Source organism: Scyliorhinus torazame, chromosome 17 (assembly GCF_047496885.1).
Source record: "Scyliorhinus torazame isolate Kashiwa2021f chromosome 17, sScyTor2.1, whole genome shotgun sequence".
NCBI lineage: Eukaryota > Metazoa > Chordata > Chondrichthyes > Carcharhiniformes > Scyliorhinidae > Scyliorhinus > Scyliorhinus torazame.
Window position 1 is genome coordinate 180130856 of NC_092723.1, and position 16423 is coordinate 180147278.

A 16423-nucleotide genomic window follows, 5' to 3' on the forward strand; every position below is an offset into this window, starting at 1 on the left:
AAAAACTCAAACTCTGATCGTAGGATCCCGACAGTGCAGGTGGTGGCTATTAAAGTCTGCACCGACTCCTCGAAAGAGCACTCTACCCATGTCTACTCCACCCTAGCCTTACCCCATGACCGGCACATCCCAGGACACTAAGGGGCAATTTAGCGCGGTCAATCCACCGAAGCTGTGCATCTTTGGACTGTGGGAGGAAACCACTGGCTTACTCCTCGTTGCTGGCCTCGAACAGGTTTTGGACCAGGCCGACGAACTATATCCAGGAAGCTTTCCTCTGCCCCTTGGATGGCGTACTTAATCTTCTCCAGGTGGAGAAATTCCGAGAGGTCAGCGAGCCAGTCTGCAGCTGTGGGTGGTGCTGCCGATCGCCAGCCGAGCAGGATTCTCCGGCGTGCGATTAGGGAAGCGAAAGCAAGGGCGTTGGCACCCTTCCCCATGTGTAACTCTGGCTGCTCCGATACCCCGAAGATTGCCACGATTGGGCATGACTTCACCCTCACCCCCACAACCTTGGACATTGCCTCGGAGAAGGCTGTCCAGAACCCAGCAAGCTTGGGGCAAGCCCAGAACAAGTGGGTGTGGTTGACCGGGCCCCTCTGGCACCGCTCACAGTTGTCCTCCACCTCCGGGAAGAACCTGCTCATTCGGGTTCTGGTCAGGTGCGCTCTGTGCACCACTTTGAGCTGCATTAGGCTTAGCCTTGCACAGGAGGAGTTGGAGCTCACCCTGCTCAGTGCTTCGCTCCAGAGTCCCCATCCTACCTCTGTTCCCAGTTCGTCCGCCCATTGTTGTCTGGTCCCGTCCAGTGGTGTTCGGGCTCTGTCCAGAAGCTGTCCGTATATTTTCCCACATAGCACCCCCCTTCTCGCTGCTTATGCCTATCAGGTCTTCTAGTAGTGTGGTTTCTGGGGCCCCAGGGTACCCTGCTGTCTCTTTGTGGAGGAAGTGCTTTATTTGGAGGTGTCTCAATTCCTGTCCTTTTGCTAGTTTCCACTTCCTCGTCAGTTCGTCCAGTGTCGCGAGTCTGCGCCCTACGTACAAGTCCCCGACCCTCAGTGTGCCCCCGTACCGGCCTCCCCGAAGAGGCGCCGGAATGTGGCGACTAGGGGCTTTTCACAGTAACTTCATTGAAGCCTACTTGTGACAATAAGCAATTTTCATTTCATTTCATTTCTTTTAAAGGTGATATCTAGCATGGCTGGGGGAATCTGTGATTGCCGCAGACGGGGGCCATCGGGGACATTTTGGTTATCCCGAAGTGCTGTCGCAACTGGGTCCACGTTCTCAGCGTGGCCGCTACCACTGGGCTCGTTGTGTACCGTGTTGAGGAGGGTGGGAGTGCTGCTGTGGCCAGGGCCCAGAGGGTTGTTCCTTTACAGGATGCCTCCTCCATTTGTACACAATCTGTGTCGGGTTCTTGTACTCACCCCTCACTTTTTCTGCCCAGTGGTGGTATTGTAGGTTCGGTAGAGCCAGGCCCTCTCTGACTTTCCCTCTCTGCAGTGTCGGTTTGGGAATTCTTGGGTTCTTGCCCCCCCACACAAACGCCATGAATAGCCTGTCTATGTTTTGGAAACAGGCCTTGTGGATGAAGATCGGGATGGATCTAAACAGGAAGAGGAACCTTGGCAGTTCGTTCATCTTGATCATCTGCACTCTTCTCGCAAGTGAGAGTGGGAGTGAGCCCCACCGTTGAAGGTCTTTTCTTACTTCCTCCACCAGGCTGGTCAGGTTCCACTTGTGGATCTGTGTCCAGTCTCTGGCAATTTGGATCCCCAGGTAGCGGAATCTGTTCTGGGCTGTTTTAAACGGGAGCCCCTTCAGCTCCGTCCCTCCCCCTTTTGGGTTCACTGGGAATGTCTCGCTTTTGCCCAGGTTAAGTTTGTAGCCCGAGAAGGCTCCGAACTCTTTCAGTATTTGCAGTATTGCCTTCAGTCCTTCCTGTGGCTCTGATACATAGAGGAGCAGGTCATCTGCATAGAGTGAGACTCTGTGCTCTCTGTCTCCTCTCCGGATTCCCTTCCAGCTTTTTGCGGCCCGCAGGGCTATCGCCAGGGGTTCGATGGCTAGCGCGAACAAGAGTGGGGACAGGGGGCAGCCCTGTCTTGTTCCTCTCTGGAGTTTGTGGTCTTAGTTCGGACACTCGCTTTGGGAGCGTTGTACAGGAGCCTCACCCAGGCGGTGAATCCCGCTCCTAGCCCAAACCGTTCCAGTACCTCGAGGAGGTAGCTCCATTCGACTCTGTCAAAGGCCTTTTCTGCGTCCAGGGGAGCTGATCACCTCTGGTGTTCTCTCCCCGGGGGGAGGTGATTATCACATTCAGCAGCCGCCTGATGTTCGCTGTGAGCTGCCTACCCTTGACAAAGCCGGTTTGGTCCTCTGCGACCTGACCAGCCTGGTGGAGGAAGTAAGAAAAGACCTTCAACGGTGGGGCTCACTCCCACTCTCACTTGCGAGAAGAGTGCAGATGATCAAGATGAACGAACTGCCAAGGTTCCTCTTCCTGTTTAGATCCATCCCGATCTTCATCCACAAGGCCTGTTTCCAAAACATAGACAGGCTATTCATGGCGTTTGTGTGGGGGGGCAAGAACCCAAGAATTCCCAAACCGACACTGCAGAGAGGGAAAGTCAGAGAGGGCCTGGCTCTACCGAACCTACAATACCACCACTGGGCAGAAAAAGTGAGGGGTGAGTACAAGAACCCGACACAGATTGTGTACAAATGGAGGAGGCATCCTGTAAAGGAACAACCCTCTGGGCCCTGGCCACAGCAGCACTCCCACCCTCCTCAACACGGTACACAACGAGCCCAGTGGTAGCGGCCACGCTGAGAACGTGGACCCAGTTGCGACAGCACTTCGGGATAACCAAAATGTCCCCGATGGCCCCCGTCTGCGGCAATCACAGATTCCCCCAGCCATGCTAGATATCACCTTTAAAAGAAATGAAATGAAATGAAAATTGCTTATTGTCACAAGTAGGCTTCAATGAAGTTACTGTGAAAAGCCCCTAGTCGCCACATTCCGGCGCCTCTTCGGGGAGGCCGGTACGGGGGCACACTGAGGGTCGGGGACTTGTACGTAGGGCGCAGACTCGCGACACTGGACGAACTGACGAGGAAGTGGAAACTAGCAAAAGGACAGGAATTGAGACACCTCTGGTACACAGCCCTCCAGCCTTTTGGCCAGGACCTTTGCGAGTATTTCCGCAACCACATTCAGCAGTGAAATGGGTCTGTATGATCCACATTCCGTCAGGTCTTTATCTTTTTTGGGTATCAGTGAAATTGTGGCCTGTGCTAGTGTGGGGGGCAGGGTGCCCCTTGCCAGTGAGTCCGCAAACATGTCTCTTAAGTGTTGGGCCAGGACTGGTGCAAATACTTTGTAGACTGGTTTAGCACACTGGGCTAAATCACTGGCTTTGAAAGCAGACCAAGGCAGGCCAGCAGCACGGTTCGATTCCTGTACCAGCCTCCCCGAACAGGTGCTGGAATGTGGCGACTAGGGGCTTTTCACAGTAACTTCATTGAAGCCTACTCGTGACAAGAAGTGATTTTCATTTCATTTTCATTTCAACCCGTTGGGTCCCAGTGCCTTCCCCACCTGCATGGAGCTGATGCTCTCCATGATTTCTCCCAGGTCTATTGGTGCTTCCAGCTCCCCCCGTCTGTCATCCCCCACCACTGGTAGTTCCAGTCTGTCTAGGAACTGTTTCATCCCCGCGCCCCCGTCGGGGGGCTAGGAGGTGTACAGTCCCCGGTAGGTCTCGAATGCCCAATTGACCTCCTTTGGCTCTGTTACCAGTCTACCTCTGCTATCCTTTACCTGTGCTATTTCCCTCGTGGCTGCCTGCTTTCTCAGCTGGTGAGCCAATAGGCGGCCAGCCTTGTCTCCGTGTTCGTAGAAGGTCCCCTGTGTCTGGCGGAGTTGGTACACTGCTTTCCTAGTGGATAGCAGGTTAAACTCCATTTGCAGCTTTTCCCTCTCTGCCAGCAGCCCTACGGTCAGGGCCTTGGAATATTTTCTATCGACTTCCAGAATGGAATCCACTAGCTGTTGCCTGGCCACCCCCTCTAGAACATAGAACATAGAACATTACAGCGCAGTACAGGCCCTTCGGCCCTTGATGTTGCGCCGACCTGTGAAACCACTCGAAAGCCCATTGACACTATTCACGAGTCCACTACTGTTGCAGGCAGGGCATTCCCCGCCCTTACTACTCTCTGAGTAAAGAACCTACCTCTGACATCTGTCCTATATCTATCTCCCCTCAATTTAAAGCTATGTCCCCTCGTGCTAGACATCACCATCCGAGGAAAAAGGCTCTCACTATCCACCCTATCCAATCCTCTGATCATCTTGTATGCCTCAATTAAGTCACCTCTTAACCTTCTTCTCTCTAACGAAAACAGCCTCAAGTCCCTCAGCCTTTCCTCGTAAGATTTTCCCTCCATACCAGGCAACATTCTGGTAAATCTCCTCTGCACCCTTTCCAATGCTTCCACATCCTTCCTATAATGCGGTGACCAGAATTGCACGCAATACTCCAAATGCGGCCGCACCAGAGTTTTGTACAGCTGCAACATGACCTCATGGCTCCGAAACTCAATCCCTCTACCAATAAAAGCTAACACACCGTACGCCTTCTTAACAACCCTCTCAACCTGAGTGACAACTTTCAGGGATCTATGTACATGGACACCAAGATCTCTCTGCTCATCCACACTGCCAAGAATCTTACCATTAGCCCAGTACTCTGTCTTCCTGTTATTCCTTCCAAAATGAATCACCTCACACTTTTCTGCATTAAACTCCATTTGCCACCTCTCAGCCCAGCGCTGCAGATTATCTATGTCCCTCTGTAACTTGTAACATCCTTCCGCACTGTCCACAACTCCACCGACTTTAGTGTCATCTGCAAATTTACTCACCCATCCTTCTATGCCCTCCTCCAGGTCATTTATAAAAATGACAAATAGCAGTGGCCACAAAACAGATCCTTGTGGTACACCACTAGTAACTGGACTCCAGTCTGAACACGTCCCATCAACCACCACCCTTTGTCTTCTTCCAGCTAGACAATTTCTGATCCAAACTGCTAAATCTCCCTGAATCCCATGCTTCCGTATTTTCTGCAGTAGCCTACCGTGGGGAACCTTATCAAACACTTTACTGAAATCCATATACACCACATCAACTGCTTTACCCTCATCCACCTGTTTGGTCACCTTCTCAAAGAACTCAATAAGGTTTGTGAGGCACGACCTACCCTTCACGAACCCGTGTTGACTATGTCTAATCAAATTATTCCTTTACAGATGATTATACACCCTATCTCTTATAAACCTTTCCAAGATTTTCCCCACAACAGAAGTAAGGCTCACTGGTCTATAGTTACCGGGGTTGTCTCTACTCCCCTTCTTGAACAAGGGGACAACATTTGCTATCCTCCAGTCTTCTGGCACTATTTCTGTTGACAAAGATGATTTAAAGATCAAAGCCAAAGGCTCAGCAATCTCCTCCCTAGCTTCCCAAAGAATCCTAGGATAAATCCCATCCGGCCCAGGGGATTTATCTATTTTCACCCTTTCCAGAATTGTTAACACTTCCTCCTTATGAACCTCAAGCCCTTCTAGTCTAGTAGCCTGAATCTCAGTATTCTCCTCGACAACATTGTCTTTTTCCTGTGTGAATACTGACGAAAAATATTCATTTAGCACCTCTCCTATCTCCTCGGACTCCAAGCACAACTTCCCACTACTGTCCTTGACTGTCCTCTTCCCTATCTCTGCTTGCCTTGTAGGCTATGATCTCTCCTCTGCTGTCGCTCAGTGCCTCCCAAAACATGGAGGGTGTGACCTCCCCGTTTTGGTTGTTACTAACGTAATCGCCTATGGCCTGCAATATTTTTTGGCAGTAAGCCTTGTCGGCCCGGAGGTCCGTGTCCAGCCTCCATGTGGGGTGCTGGGCCCGGCCCGTCTCCAACATATAATGTGGAGCGTGGTCGGAGATATGAGCTTTTAAACATGAGCAAGAAACGCGCAGTAAGTTGTGGTAGTGTGCCTGCTGCTGCAAAGAAACACCATCAGCCTAGCTATGTCTTAAAATTCAAAACGTCCTGAGGCTGAAGAATAAGCAGTCAATATTGCTCGAGTGATTGGGCTACCCACCAAGGTGCAACAGCCAAGTCTTCACCCAAGCCAATGGGTCCATTGTCGAGACTCTAAATCACTCAAAACCACCTCCATTGAAACGTTTCAGGGATGCCCTCACAACTATCCCGAAGAGATAAGACATCTCCCCAGCCCATCCAGCCATAGTGGAAGCAAATCAGCCCCAAACCCGAGAGACAGTCTCAGACACAGAGACTGGCGAGTGGTGTCTAATTTGGGTCTTTACAGGACTTCTTTTACATTTAGTGATTTACTTTGCAAGTTATTTCAGCTGGAGATACACAGTGCTGCACAGGTGTGGCACAATATTTCAACTTGTTCTTTGCTTTTTTCTGGCGGGAAATACCCCGATGGAACCTAACTCCAGCTAAACGTTGATTCCTATAGGAACCCATGATTCACTTGAAGTTGATTCACTTAAAGTAGCAATTTTCAGGAACATGACCACAACTCATAGTGAGGACTTGCTGTATTAAGTTTTGAATATTGTTCTGGGGTGGAAGGTACGTACGCAGACTGCAAATATATCCTTGGTATAATATTGAACTCCAATGTCAGTTCTTTAACCTGAAATTCTGGGTGGAATTTTCTGGGGGCTCAGGATGTTTCCTGTGGGTGTGAGGCGGCCCTCCGACCCGCTGCTGTCAATGGAGTTTCCCATCGAATCCACCCCCCTCACCACCGGGAACCCCACAGGGGTTCGCTGTCGGACGTACCAGAAGCAAAAGCAGCCGGAAAATCCCACCTCTAGCACCCCAGGCCTGGTTCTGGGCAGAAAGTCAGCATGACTCCCAATGGGCTGAACATGCGATATCTTCAAATTTTCAGCACATTAATTATGCATCCATGAGAAGCTTGGCGCGTATCGTGACGGGGTTGGGCCGTTGCCTCACGGGGTCCAAGGTCGTGGCACATGTTTTTCTCTTCTTTTATTTTAACCAATGGGCAATTTAGCACGGCCAATCCACCTTGGTCTGTGGGAGGAAACCGGAGCACCCGGAGGAAACCCACGCAGACACGGGGAGGACGTGCAGACTCCGCACAGACAGTGACCCAAGCCGGGAATCGAACCTGGGACCCTGGAGCTGTGAAGCAATTGTGCTAACCACTCCGCCACCATGCTCCCCCCTCCCCGTCCCAACGCATTGTTAAAGGGCGGAGACAGCCATTCGCTCACAGCAGGCCAGCAGATCCACATTACTCCTCCAGAGTCCTTGTGGTAGCAGTTTTGCTCTGGAGGAGCTGGGAGATGTGCGCAACATTTGAAGGTGGGGAAAATCAACAGCTTACCAAGGACTCTGGTCTATATCGAACAGCACTAACAGAACAGCCTTAGTGCATATCCAGTTGACAAACTGCTTTTTAAATCCCTGTTCCAGTTGAAACAACTGTTTTGTTTGTATTTTAGCTTTATATTCCAGGTTTATTAATTGAGTGTAAATTTTACCAGCTGCCACTGCGGGATTTGAATCCATGTCCCCAGAGCATTCTAACCCAGTGACATTACCACTATGCCACCACCTCCCTTAATTATGGCCCTAATGAAATTCGCTTGTTTGGAAGCATTCCCAGCATGCAATCTGAACCTGTCAACAAAATTGGAATTTAATTATCTGCAGTCTCGAATACAGCCTCATCTGAGTTGTAGTGTAATATATACACATGTTCAGCTCAGGACTATGGTGAAATACTCACCACTTGCTCGGATTGATGCAGACTCAACAACAACAAAGAAGCTCAAGACGGGCTGGCACAGTGGTTCGCACTGCTGCCTCACACCGCCAGGGACCTGGGTTCAATTCCGGCCTTGTTTACACGTTCCCCCGTGTCTGCGTGGGTTTCCTCCGGCTGCTCCGAGTTCCTCCCACAGTCCAATGATGTGCAAGTTAGGTGGATTGGCCATGCTGAATTGCCCCTTAGGGTCCAACGGTTAGGTGGGGTTATGGGGATGGGGCGGGGGTGCTCTTTTGGAGGGTTGGTACAGACTCGATGGGCCGAATGGCCTCCTTCTGCACTTTAGGGATTCTATGACCTCATTGGCCAAAACACCTCACTTGATCAGTAATCTGTCCCAAACTCATTATCCAATACCTTCCCTTCTGCCGCAGATGCACGTACCTATCAACACAGGATGCACTGCAGTAATCCTGCAGCTTTCTCTGAGGGAAACTCTCAACTCCAGAACCTCAGATGGACAAGAGCAACAATGTCACGGGAATACCATTGGCTGCAAGCTCCCCACCATGTTATGTACCATTTCGGTTTGGCTACATGCTGCGGTTCTTTCATGATCATTTGGTTAAAATCCTGGAATTGTCTACCTAGCACTTCTGTGGAGGAACCATCACCCTAAGGACTGTGGTGATTCACTAGAGAAGGGATATCACTGACCTCTCAGGGTAACATAGGAATGGACAATAAATGCTGCTCAACCAACATCACCTCTGCCCCAAGAATGAATAAAAATGCCAGCCTCCGCCAATGCTGTTGTGTGTATTACACTTGCGCGTATCAGCTTCAGCTGAACAAGACTGTTATGTGCAGATTTACCAAAGGATTGGCTCACCTGCGAGAACACCTGCCAGGTACAACAGTCCAATGCGCATAATCCCATGGACCATCTCGAGTGGCACACCAATCATCAGCTGCAAGAATGCATTGAACCCCAATTGCTCCAACCTGTGGTAACCAAAAGACCCTGTGTTAGAGTCAAACTTGGTTTAGAGGATATCCAAACATAATTTTAGTATTCAATGAGGTCAATTCACAATTATGTTTCATTTTTATTAAAAGATCGATAGCTACTGCTATTTTATTAAGACATGATCCCACTGACATGAACAAAAATTGCAGCAAAATATTTATAATGGATGGAAATCAGCTTGTCTTTCCAAATTGAAAACAATTCTCAGGCATGTCCCACAGCAGACCTTTCTTGTGTACCCTGCGTCAGGGAAATGTGCGGCAGTTATTGGAACATATTGGCCACAATTTGATGCCAGTGACAGAGCCCGAGTTCACCTCATGCCTTAGCCTAATTTGTAGGACCAGTGCTGGTATCTCTTCCACATCGGCCCAATACCACGCTCCCAAAATGCCAACTGGCCGATTCCACCAGATTACAGAGTAGCTTTCAATTGGAGTACAGTGTTCAATTCTGGGCGCCACACTATCAGAAGGATGTGAAGGCTTTAGAGAGGGTGCAGAAGGGATTTACCTGGTATGGAGGGCATTAGCTATGAGGAGCGGTTGAATAAACTCGGTTTGTTCTCACTGGAACGACGGAGGTTGAGGGGCGACCTGATAGAGGTCTACAAAATTATGAGGGGCATAGACAGAGTGGATAGTCAGAGGCTTTTCCCCAGGGTAGAGGGGTCAATTACTAGGGGGCATAGGTTTAAGGTGCAAGGGGCAAGGTTTAGAGGAGATGTACGAGGCAAGTTTTTTACGCAGAGGGTAGTGGGTGCCTGGAACTCGCTGCCGGAGGAGGTGGTGGAAGCAGGGACGATAGTGACATTTAAGGGGCATCTTGACAAATACATGAATAGGATGGGAATAGAAGGATACGGACCCAGGAAGTGTAGAAGATTTTAGTTTAGATGGGCAGCATGGAGGGCTGAAGGGCCTGTTCCTGTGCTGTACTTTTCTTTGTTCTTTGGTCTTTGTTTCCGATCAATCAAGCTGAACATCAGTCAGTCATTGACTCTTTCCCCGACAGGCAGTATGTTGTACCCAAGACTATTTGTTTTGGGGAGGAAAGTGGCATCTCATAACAGCGTTTTGTCTCTTTACCTACTGTGTTCATGAATGTGGAAGCTGGGACAGCACAGTGCATCTCATCCACAACAGAAAATGTTAGTATTCAAAGCGAACAGTTAAAAGCACCTAGAATGGAGTCTCAGTTGATCTGGGAAACCTTTAAGCCACAGCAGGGACCATGAGTGACTCAATCTGTGGTTAACGTCACGAGAGGCAGAGACAGAAAATAGATCTTGTGGTCCTCACAAACCGATCAAAGTGATGTAAAGCAACAAATCTCTTCCAAAATATTCTAAGCGTCTAACTGACCTCTTTTTAAAAGGTCATTTCAATTGGTAGCCTGAGGCACACATTAAAGGCATAGAACAATCAGACTGCCGGAAGGTAATAGGATTCTATATATTCAATGGGTTAGATTTTGCTGGAGCGGGTCATCATCACTCAGCCTGTCCCGTTAGCTAAACTTTTTTGTGCACATTTTATTTTCAAACACTTTGGCGCACAAAATTGTTGGAAGCAGGACTTGATGACATGGCAAGGGCAACAGGACCTCTTGGATATTGGTGAGTGGTCGGACCATCAAAGTACCTCATACCCAATGACGTATAAAGATTTAACCTAATAGGATAAATAGAGGAAGGACCGAAAAGGAGGGCCAATTACGATAGGGGCAGGGTTTTCTGGGCCCTCCTGTCCAACGGGATATTAAGGTGCTACTGAAGTAAACACCAATTTAGATGCCGTTTGTGTAAACCTTCTCATTTATATCGCACTTTTCTTGACCACCTGAAAGCACCTTGCAGCCAACAAACAACTTTTTTTTTAGGTGTTGTTACTGTTGTCATGTGGGAAACACAGGGGGGAACAAAATGAGGGAAAGAAAGAGTGGAAAAAGAGGGAAAGAAAAAAAGAGATGGATAGGAAAATACGAAACAAAGTGTAAAAAGTGACATTTGAATATCTCCTTCAAAGAACTTCTGTGTATGAAGGAACACCCAGGTTGATAATGACTTATTTGCTGGGCAAGAGAGGATGATTGGCACTCATTAGCAATTATTCCATCATTAAAATATACTGAGCCTTTCATTCTTAGTAATAACTTTCTGTAGCAATTTAATGGGAAATTAATGTGCAAATCGCTTGAAAGGCATGAGGAGGTTACACACAATATACCATTTTTGTGAAGTTAACAGCAAAGCAATGCAAATTGCCCAACAACTAGCAGTAATTCACAATTCGTGGAGTATCCCTCCCTCTCTCCAGGTTGTTGGTGATTTGCACATTAATAATGGTGTGCATCAGTCAGACGCTGTTATCTGTCCAATAAAAGCACGCCCAACATGTTTAACCATATCCATGGAGGAATAATTGGCCCGGTCACTAAAAGATAGCGGGCAAACGGTCAGAAAGTAAAATTAAACGGTTCTCACAGAAGAGACAGAAACAAATCTGGGAATGGTATCACAGTAAGACGCAAACAGAGTACGGGAAACTATAGAGGGAAATATAAACAAAAAATAGGAAAACTGAGAAGAGGATTAAGAAGAAAGGCAAATGGCGAATATAAAAGGATATACAGGGTTTCCTAAACACATAAAAAATAAATAGTTAACGGAGCAGTAGGCCTGGTTAGAGGAGTAAATTAAACAATATAACAAAATGTCAGAGATACTACAATTACTTTGCATATGTTGTTGCAGGAGTATGCAATGGTGGAATAAAAAGTTCATGGAGTAGGGCAACTAGATAGGACACTGTAAATTACGAAATTGTAACAAAATTATTGGTGGAAATCGCAGCGGAGAAGACACTGGGTCTGGATTTCCATGGAATTAGGAAGATTCATATGATATAATATAAATATAATATATAAAATATAAAATATAACTCCTTCCCCGGGGCGGGGCCTCCGAAGGGGTATGGCCCGCGATCGGGGCCCACTGATCGGCGGGCCGGCCTCTCCCCCCCGGGCCTACTTTGTTGCGCGGCCGGCCCCTGAACACCGACGCCATGTTGGTCAGGGCCGGCGCGCTAAAGAAGTCCCCCGCGCATGCGCAGGTTGGCGAGGCCCAATTGCGCATGTGCGGGTTGGCGCAGCGCCCATTTGGCGCCGCAAAAGGAGGCTGGAGCAGCGTGAACCACTCCAACGCCGTGCTGGCCCCCTGTGGGCTCCATATTGGAGAATCGCCCCCTCCCAGCTCAGCAGGATCACATAAACGTTGTGCTAAGTTCAGACAGACCCAATTCTGGTTGTTGAAAGGGCATTAAAGTGTTGTGTGGGAGCCACAAATTGATGGAGTAAACATAGCTGCTCTTGAAGGGTGCATAAGGTCTGTATGATTATAACTGACGTCTTGTAACCCTGACTCTTTACAAACACAGACTGTAGCTGTCAGTGCGAGTTAAAAAAACTCTTCTGAACTGCTGATAGGCCGAGATTAAAAATAAAAGTAGCATCATGTCATGCAGTTTCAATAGAGATCTTTGTTTACCTTGCCCCAAGGGCTATTATGAATGCTTAGCTGAGTTTCAAAAGCTACAATTATCTCAGCAGGGGCTTCTGAGTTTAAATAAAAGCAAAAATGTTGGAAATCTACAATATAAACAGATAAATTTACAAGATTGTGAGGGGCATGGATAGGGAGCAGCTGTTCCCCTTAGTAGAAGGGTACGTTATGAGGGATTACAGGTTTAAGGTGAGGGGCAGGATGCTTAGAGGGTATGTGAGGGAAAACCTTTTCACCCAGAGGATGGCGATGGTCTGGAACGCGCTGCCTGGGAGGGTGGCCGAGGCGGGTTGCCTCACACCCTTTACAAAATACCTGGATGAGCACTTGGCCCGTCATAACTTTCAAGGCAATGGGCCAAGTGCTGGCAAATGGGATTAGATAGGTAGGTCAGGTGCTTTTCATGTGTCAGGGCAGACCCAATGGGCTGACGTGCCTCTTGTGCACTGTATTATCCTGTGATCCTGTGAATGCTGTAAAAACTTAACAGATTTGGCAGCATCCATGGAGAGAGACAGCTATTGTTTTGAGTCCATATGACCCTTAATCAGAGCGGAAGAGAGGGACGTATTTTCTTTTCCTGTACTAAATGATCTGTTTGAGATATACGCAGAAAAATACTTTTCACTGTACCTCGGTACACGTGGCAATAAATAAATCCAAACGTGATGGATTTTTATATCGATAGGGGCTGTTTAGCACCGGGCTAAATCGCTGGCTTTGAAAGCAGACCAAGGCAGGCCAGCAGCACGGTTCAATTCCCGTAACAGCCTCCCCGAACAGGCGCCGGAATGTGGCGACTAGGGGCTTTTCACAGTAACTTCATTTGAAGCCTACTTGTGACAATAAGCGATTTTCATTTTCATTTCATACTGTCTAAGAGGGGGTGGAGCAGATGGAGCAAAGTAGAAGGTCTGACTTCTGAGTTTAGTTTGATTGACAATTTAAAGAGGCAATGAATGAATTAGCATTTTGTGTGGGGTCTAAATAAAAGTTTGTTTTTAGAAGAGATTAATCACTTGAGGTGATTTAGAAGCTTTCAATGGATTTTATAAATGGGAGTTTTTCACTATCAAGTGAGAACGGTGTTATGTTGTTAGAGTTTGTTTTCATCTCCACATGGCTCCTGAAGTCTGTTCATGGTTGATACTTAGTGAGTGGCTATGGAGGTGACATGGAGGATATGAGGGGCCCGGGGGGGGGGGGGGGGGGGTGGCGGGGATCGGGGATGTGGGTGTGTGAGGGCTGGGAGCTAGAGAGACTAACAACTTCAAAAAAACTGGGACAAAGTTGGGAAATTTGCCTCGAGCCAAAGTCCAGCCAAATGACAAACATGGTAACATGCTGAAGGAATCAGCAAGGAAGGCCACAATCTTTCCTTCGTCCTTATGTGGATGTTTTTGCCATCGTAACGCCTCAATTCAAAAAGAGAGAAAACGATAAACTGGATAATTATAATCCAGCCAATTTAACATCAGTAGTGGGGAAACTGCAAAAGGATTAATAGGATTAAATTAATACTCAATTAGAAACACATGGATTAATTAAGAGGCAAACATAAACTTGTTAAAGGCTTGTCATGTCTGGCAAATTTAATGGAGTTTTTTGATGGAAAGCAAATTATTGATAAAGGAAGTGTGTATATAGATTTTCAAAAGGCTTTGATAGGTTTATTGCTAAAATTAAGATCTACAGTATGAACAAGAATTTGGCAACATAACTGGGAACTTGGCTGAAGGACAGCCACCAGACAGCAGTCATTGGTGGATGTTTCTTTGACTGATGGGATGTTAACAGGGGTGGTGGAGTCACAGAGAATATACATCAATGAAATGAGCCTGGGTATCGGGAATACAAGAGCTGCATTTGTACAGGACGCCCAAGTAGGTAGTGTGGATAATTGTAGAGAGGACAGGAAGAGGTTCAGCAGGACACAGACAGGTGTCTCAATTGGGCAGATCAATAGTGAAGGAAGGTTCTTGTATTTTTAAGCCAGGCCTAGATCATAGGCATTGGAGGTCCAGAATCCCGGGTTCATCTCAGCATCCTGGTAGCTTGGCATTAGAGAGGGAAAACCACAGGCGATTCCCAGCACAGAAGCCAGATTTAGGTGGGACATTATGGCTAAAGAGAGGTCAGAGGCAATTATTGCGATGATAAAGAAGACATTTAATAAAAAGATATCATAACCCAGATTTCTCCATCATGGTAAAAAATGCCAAAGCGGTCCAAAATCGTAAGTCCTGCCCCCAAACATGGCAATTCGCATTTTCACGGGGCGGGAATGTGTTTTCACGCATGCACGTTTTACTAGCGCAGCTGGCTATTTATAGCAACTGTTTCCACTGAAGTGGGATTTTGGCAGCCTTGGAGTGTGAGATGCAAAGTGTGCAGATTAGACATGGTAAGAGTAGGTCTGAATTCTGTGGATTAATTTGCATAATCTGGATACCCGAGTGGAGAGGTAATATCCCCTTTGGATCTGGCACCAGGAAAACATTTGGGGGAGATAAGGGGAGATTCTCCAATATTGGGCCCAAGAGTTCACGCCGTTGCGAACGCCATCGCATTTAACGACAGCGCGAACCGGGCCCGGTTACGTACGATTCTGGCCCCCAAAGGCGGTTTACGCCGCTCCAGCCTCCTTACCCAACCTGCGCATGCGCGGGGGACTTCTTTTGCCCGCCAGCCCCGACCAACATGGGGTCGGTGTTCAGGGGCTGGCCGCGCCAGGAAGTAGGCCCAGGGGGGGAGAGGCCGGCCCGCCGATCGCGGGCAAGACACCATCGGAGGCCCCCCCCGTGAAGAAGCCCCCCTCAACCCCCCACAGGCCGCCCCCGACCGTTCCCGCAGAGTTCCTACCGTCAGCGACCAGGGATGAATGGCGCCGGCGGGACTCTGTCGTATCGGAGCGGCCGCTTGGCCCAAACCCACCGGCGCAAATGATGCCGATTCTCCGCACCTCGGAGAATCGCGCGCCGCGTCGGGGCATCGTGGCGCAGTTGCGCCGATTCTCGGGCCTGGCGCGGGGCTCGGAGAATCGCCCCCTGGTGCCCTTTGGTTGAGGTAATTTGTGCAATGGGGTAGATCAGACATCCTTTGTGGGGAGTAAGGTGTCCTTTGGAATTGGTAACAGTTGGCATAAATGGACATAACAAATGCATTAAACGCATTACTTCAAGCTCTTTGGCACCACCAGTAGATTTGTCAAAATCAACAGTCAAAATTGTCTACGGCCCTGTCAAAAGGAACTGTCAAACCATCATTCAAAAGACACCGATCAAGTTGTCAAGGCATTTAAAAGCACCACCCTTTAATTTTTTTAAAGAAATGCCTGGAGTTTAAAGAAAATGTGATTGCAGACTATTTCACACTTGTCTGTTGACATAAATCTGGGGGTTTCCATTACTGGATTAGTGCAGCATTACTGATTTCACAAACACCCATTTGCATAGTAGGGTGCCTGATATTTCACAATTTGATTGATAGAATTGTTAAGGTGCCATTTGGCCCATCATGTTTGCACCGTCTCGTCAGATGTTCATTGTGACTTAGTGCCATTCTCCTGCCTCTTCCCTCACTGTCAATTCAGACCTTCAAGTGGGCCAATCAATGCCCACTTAAGGGCCCCATCATACTGCCACGGCTGTTAACCTATTGGCAGGCAGGGAGAACAACGTGCAACATGCAAGCCCTGGCATATTTGCTTGCAGGTTCCCAGTTTGGGGGGGGGGGGGTGGAGTGAGGGGCTTGGGAGTGGGCCCTTCATTCAAAGGGACCCAGCCTCGGGAGGTGGGGGGGGACCTGCTGGCAGCCACCCACCTGAGCTTGCTGCCAACCCTCACACAGCAGCATCTCCAAAGAGCCAATGCTCTGGCCGCCAGGACAAGTTACATCTTCCTTCTCCTCTCGGCCCACAAGGGAACTACAGAATATGTTTTGATTTTAATTGGCAAGGCTTGGCTTAGTCCTGGTTGCTG

At 48.4% G+C, this 16423-nt stretch overlaps 1 protein-coding gene across 4 annotated transcripts in view; it reads right to left on the reverse strand.

Moving 5' to 3' along the window:
• The window catches only part of rhbdl1 (rhomboid, veinlet-like 1 (Drosophila)), a 333009-nt gene that overhangs the window by 65936 nt on the left and 250650 nt on the right, over positions 1 to 16423 (reverse strand). For all 4 annotated transcript variants that reach the window (XM_072481756.1, XM_072481757.1, XM_072481755.1 and 1 more), the window contains one exon: positions 8744 to 8856. In XM_072481756.1, the coding sequence (XP_072337857.1) occupies positions 8744 to 8856 (113 nt within the window). The remainder of the gene's footprint in view (positions 1 to 8743; positions 8857 to 16423) is intronic.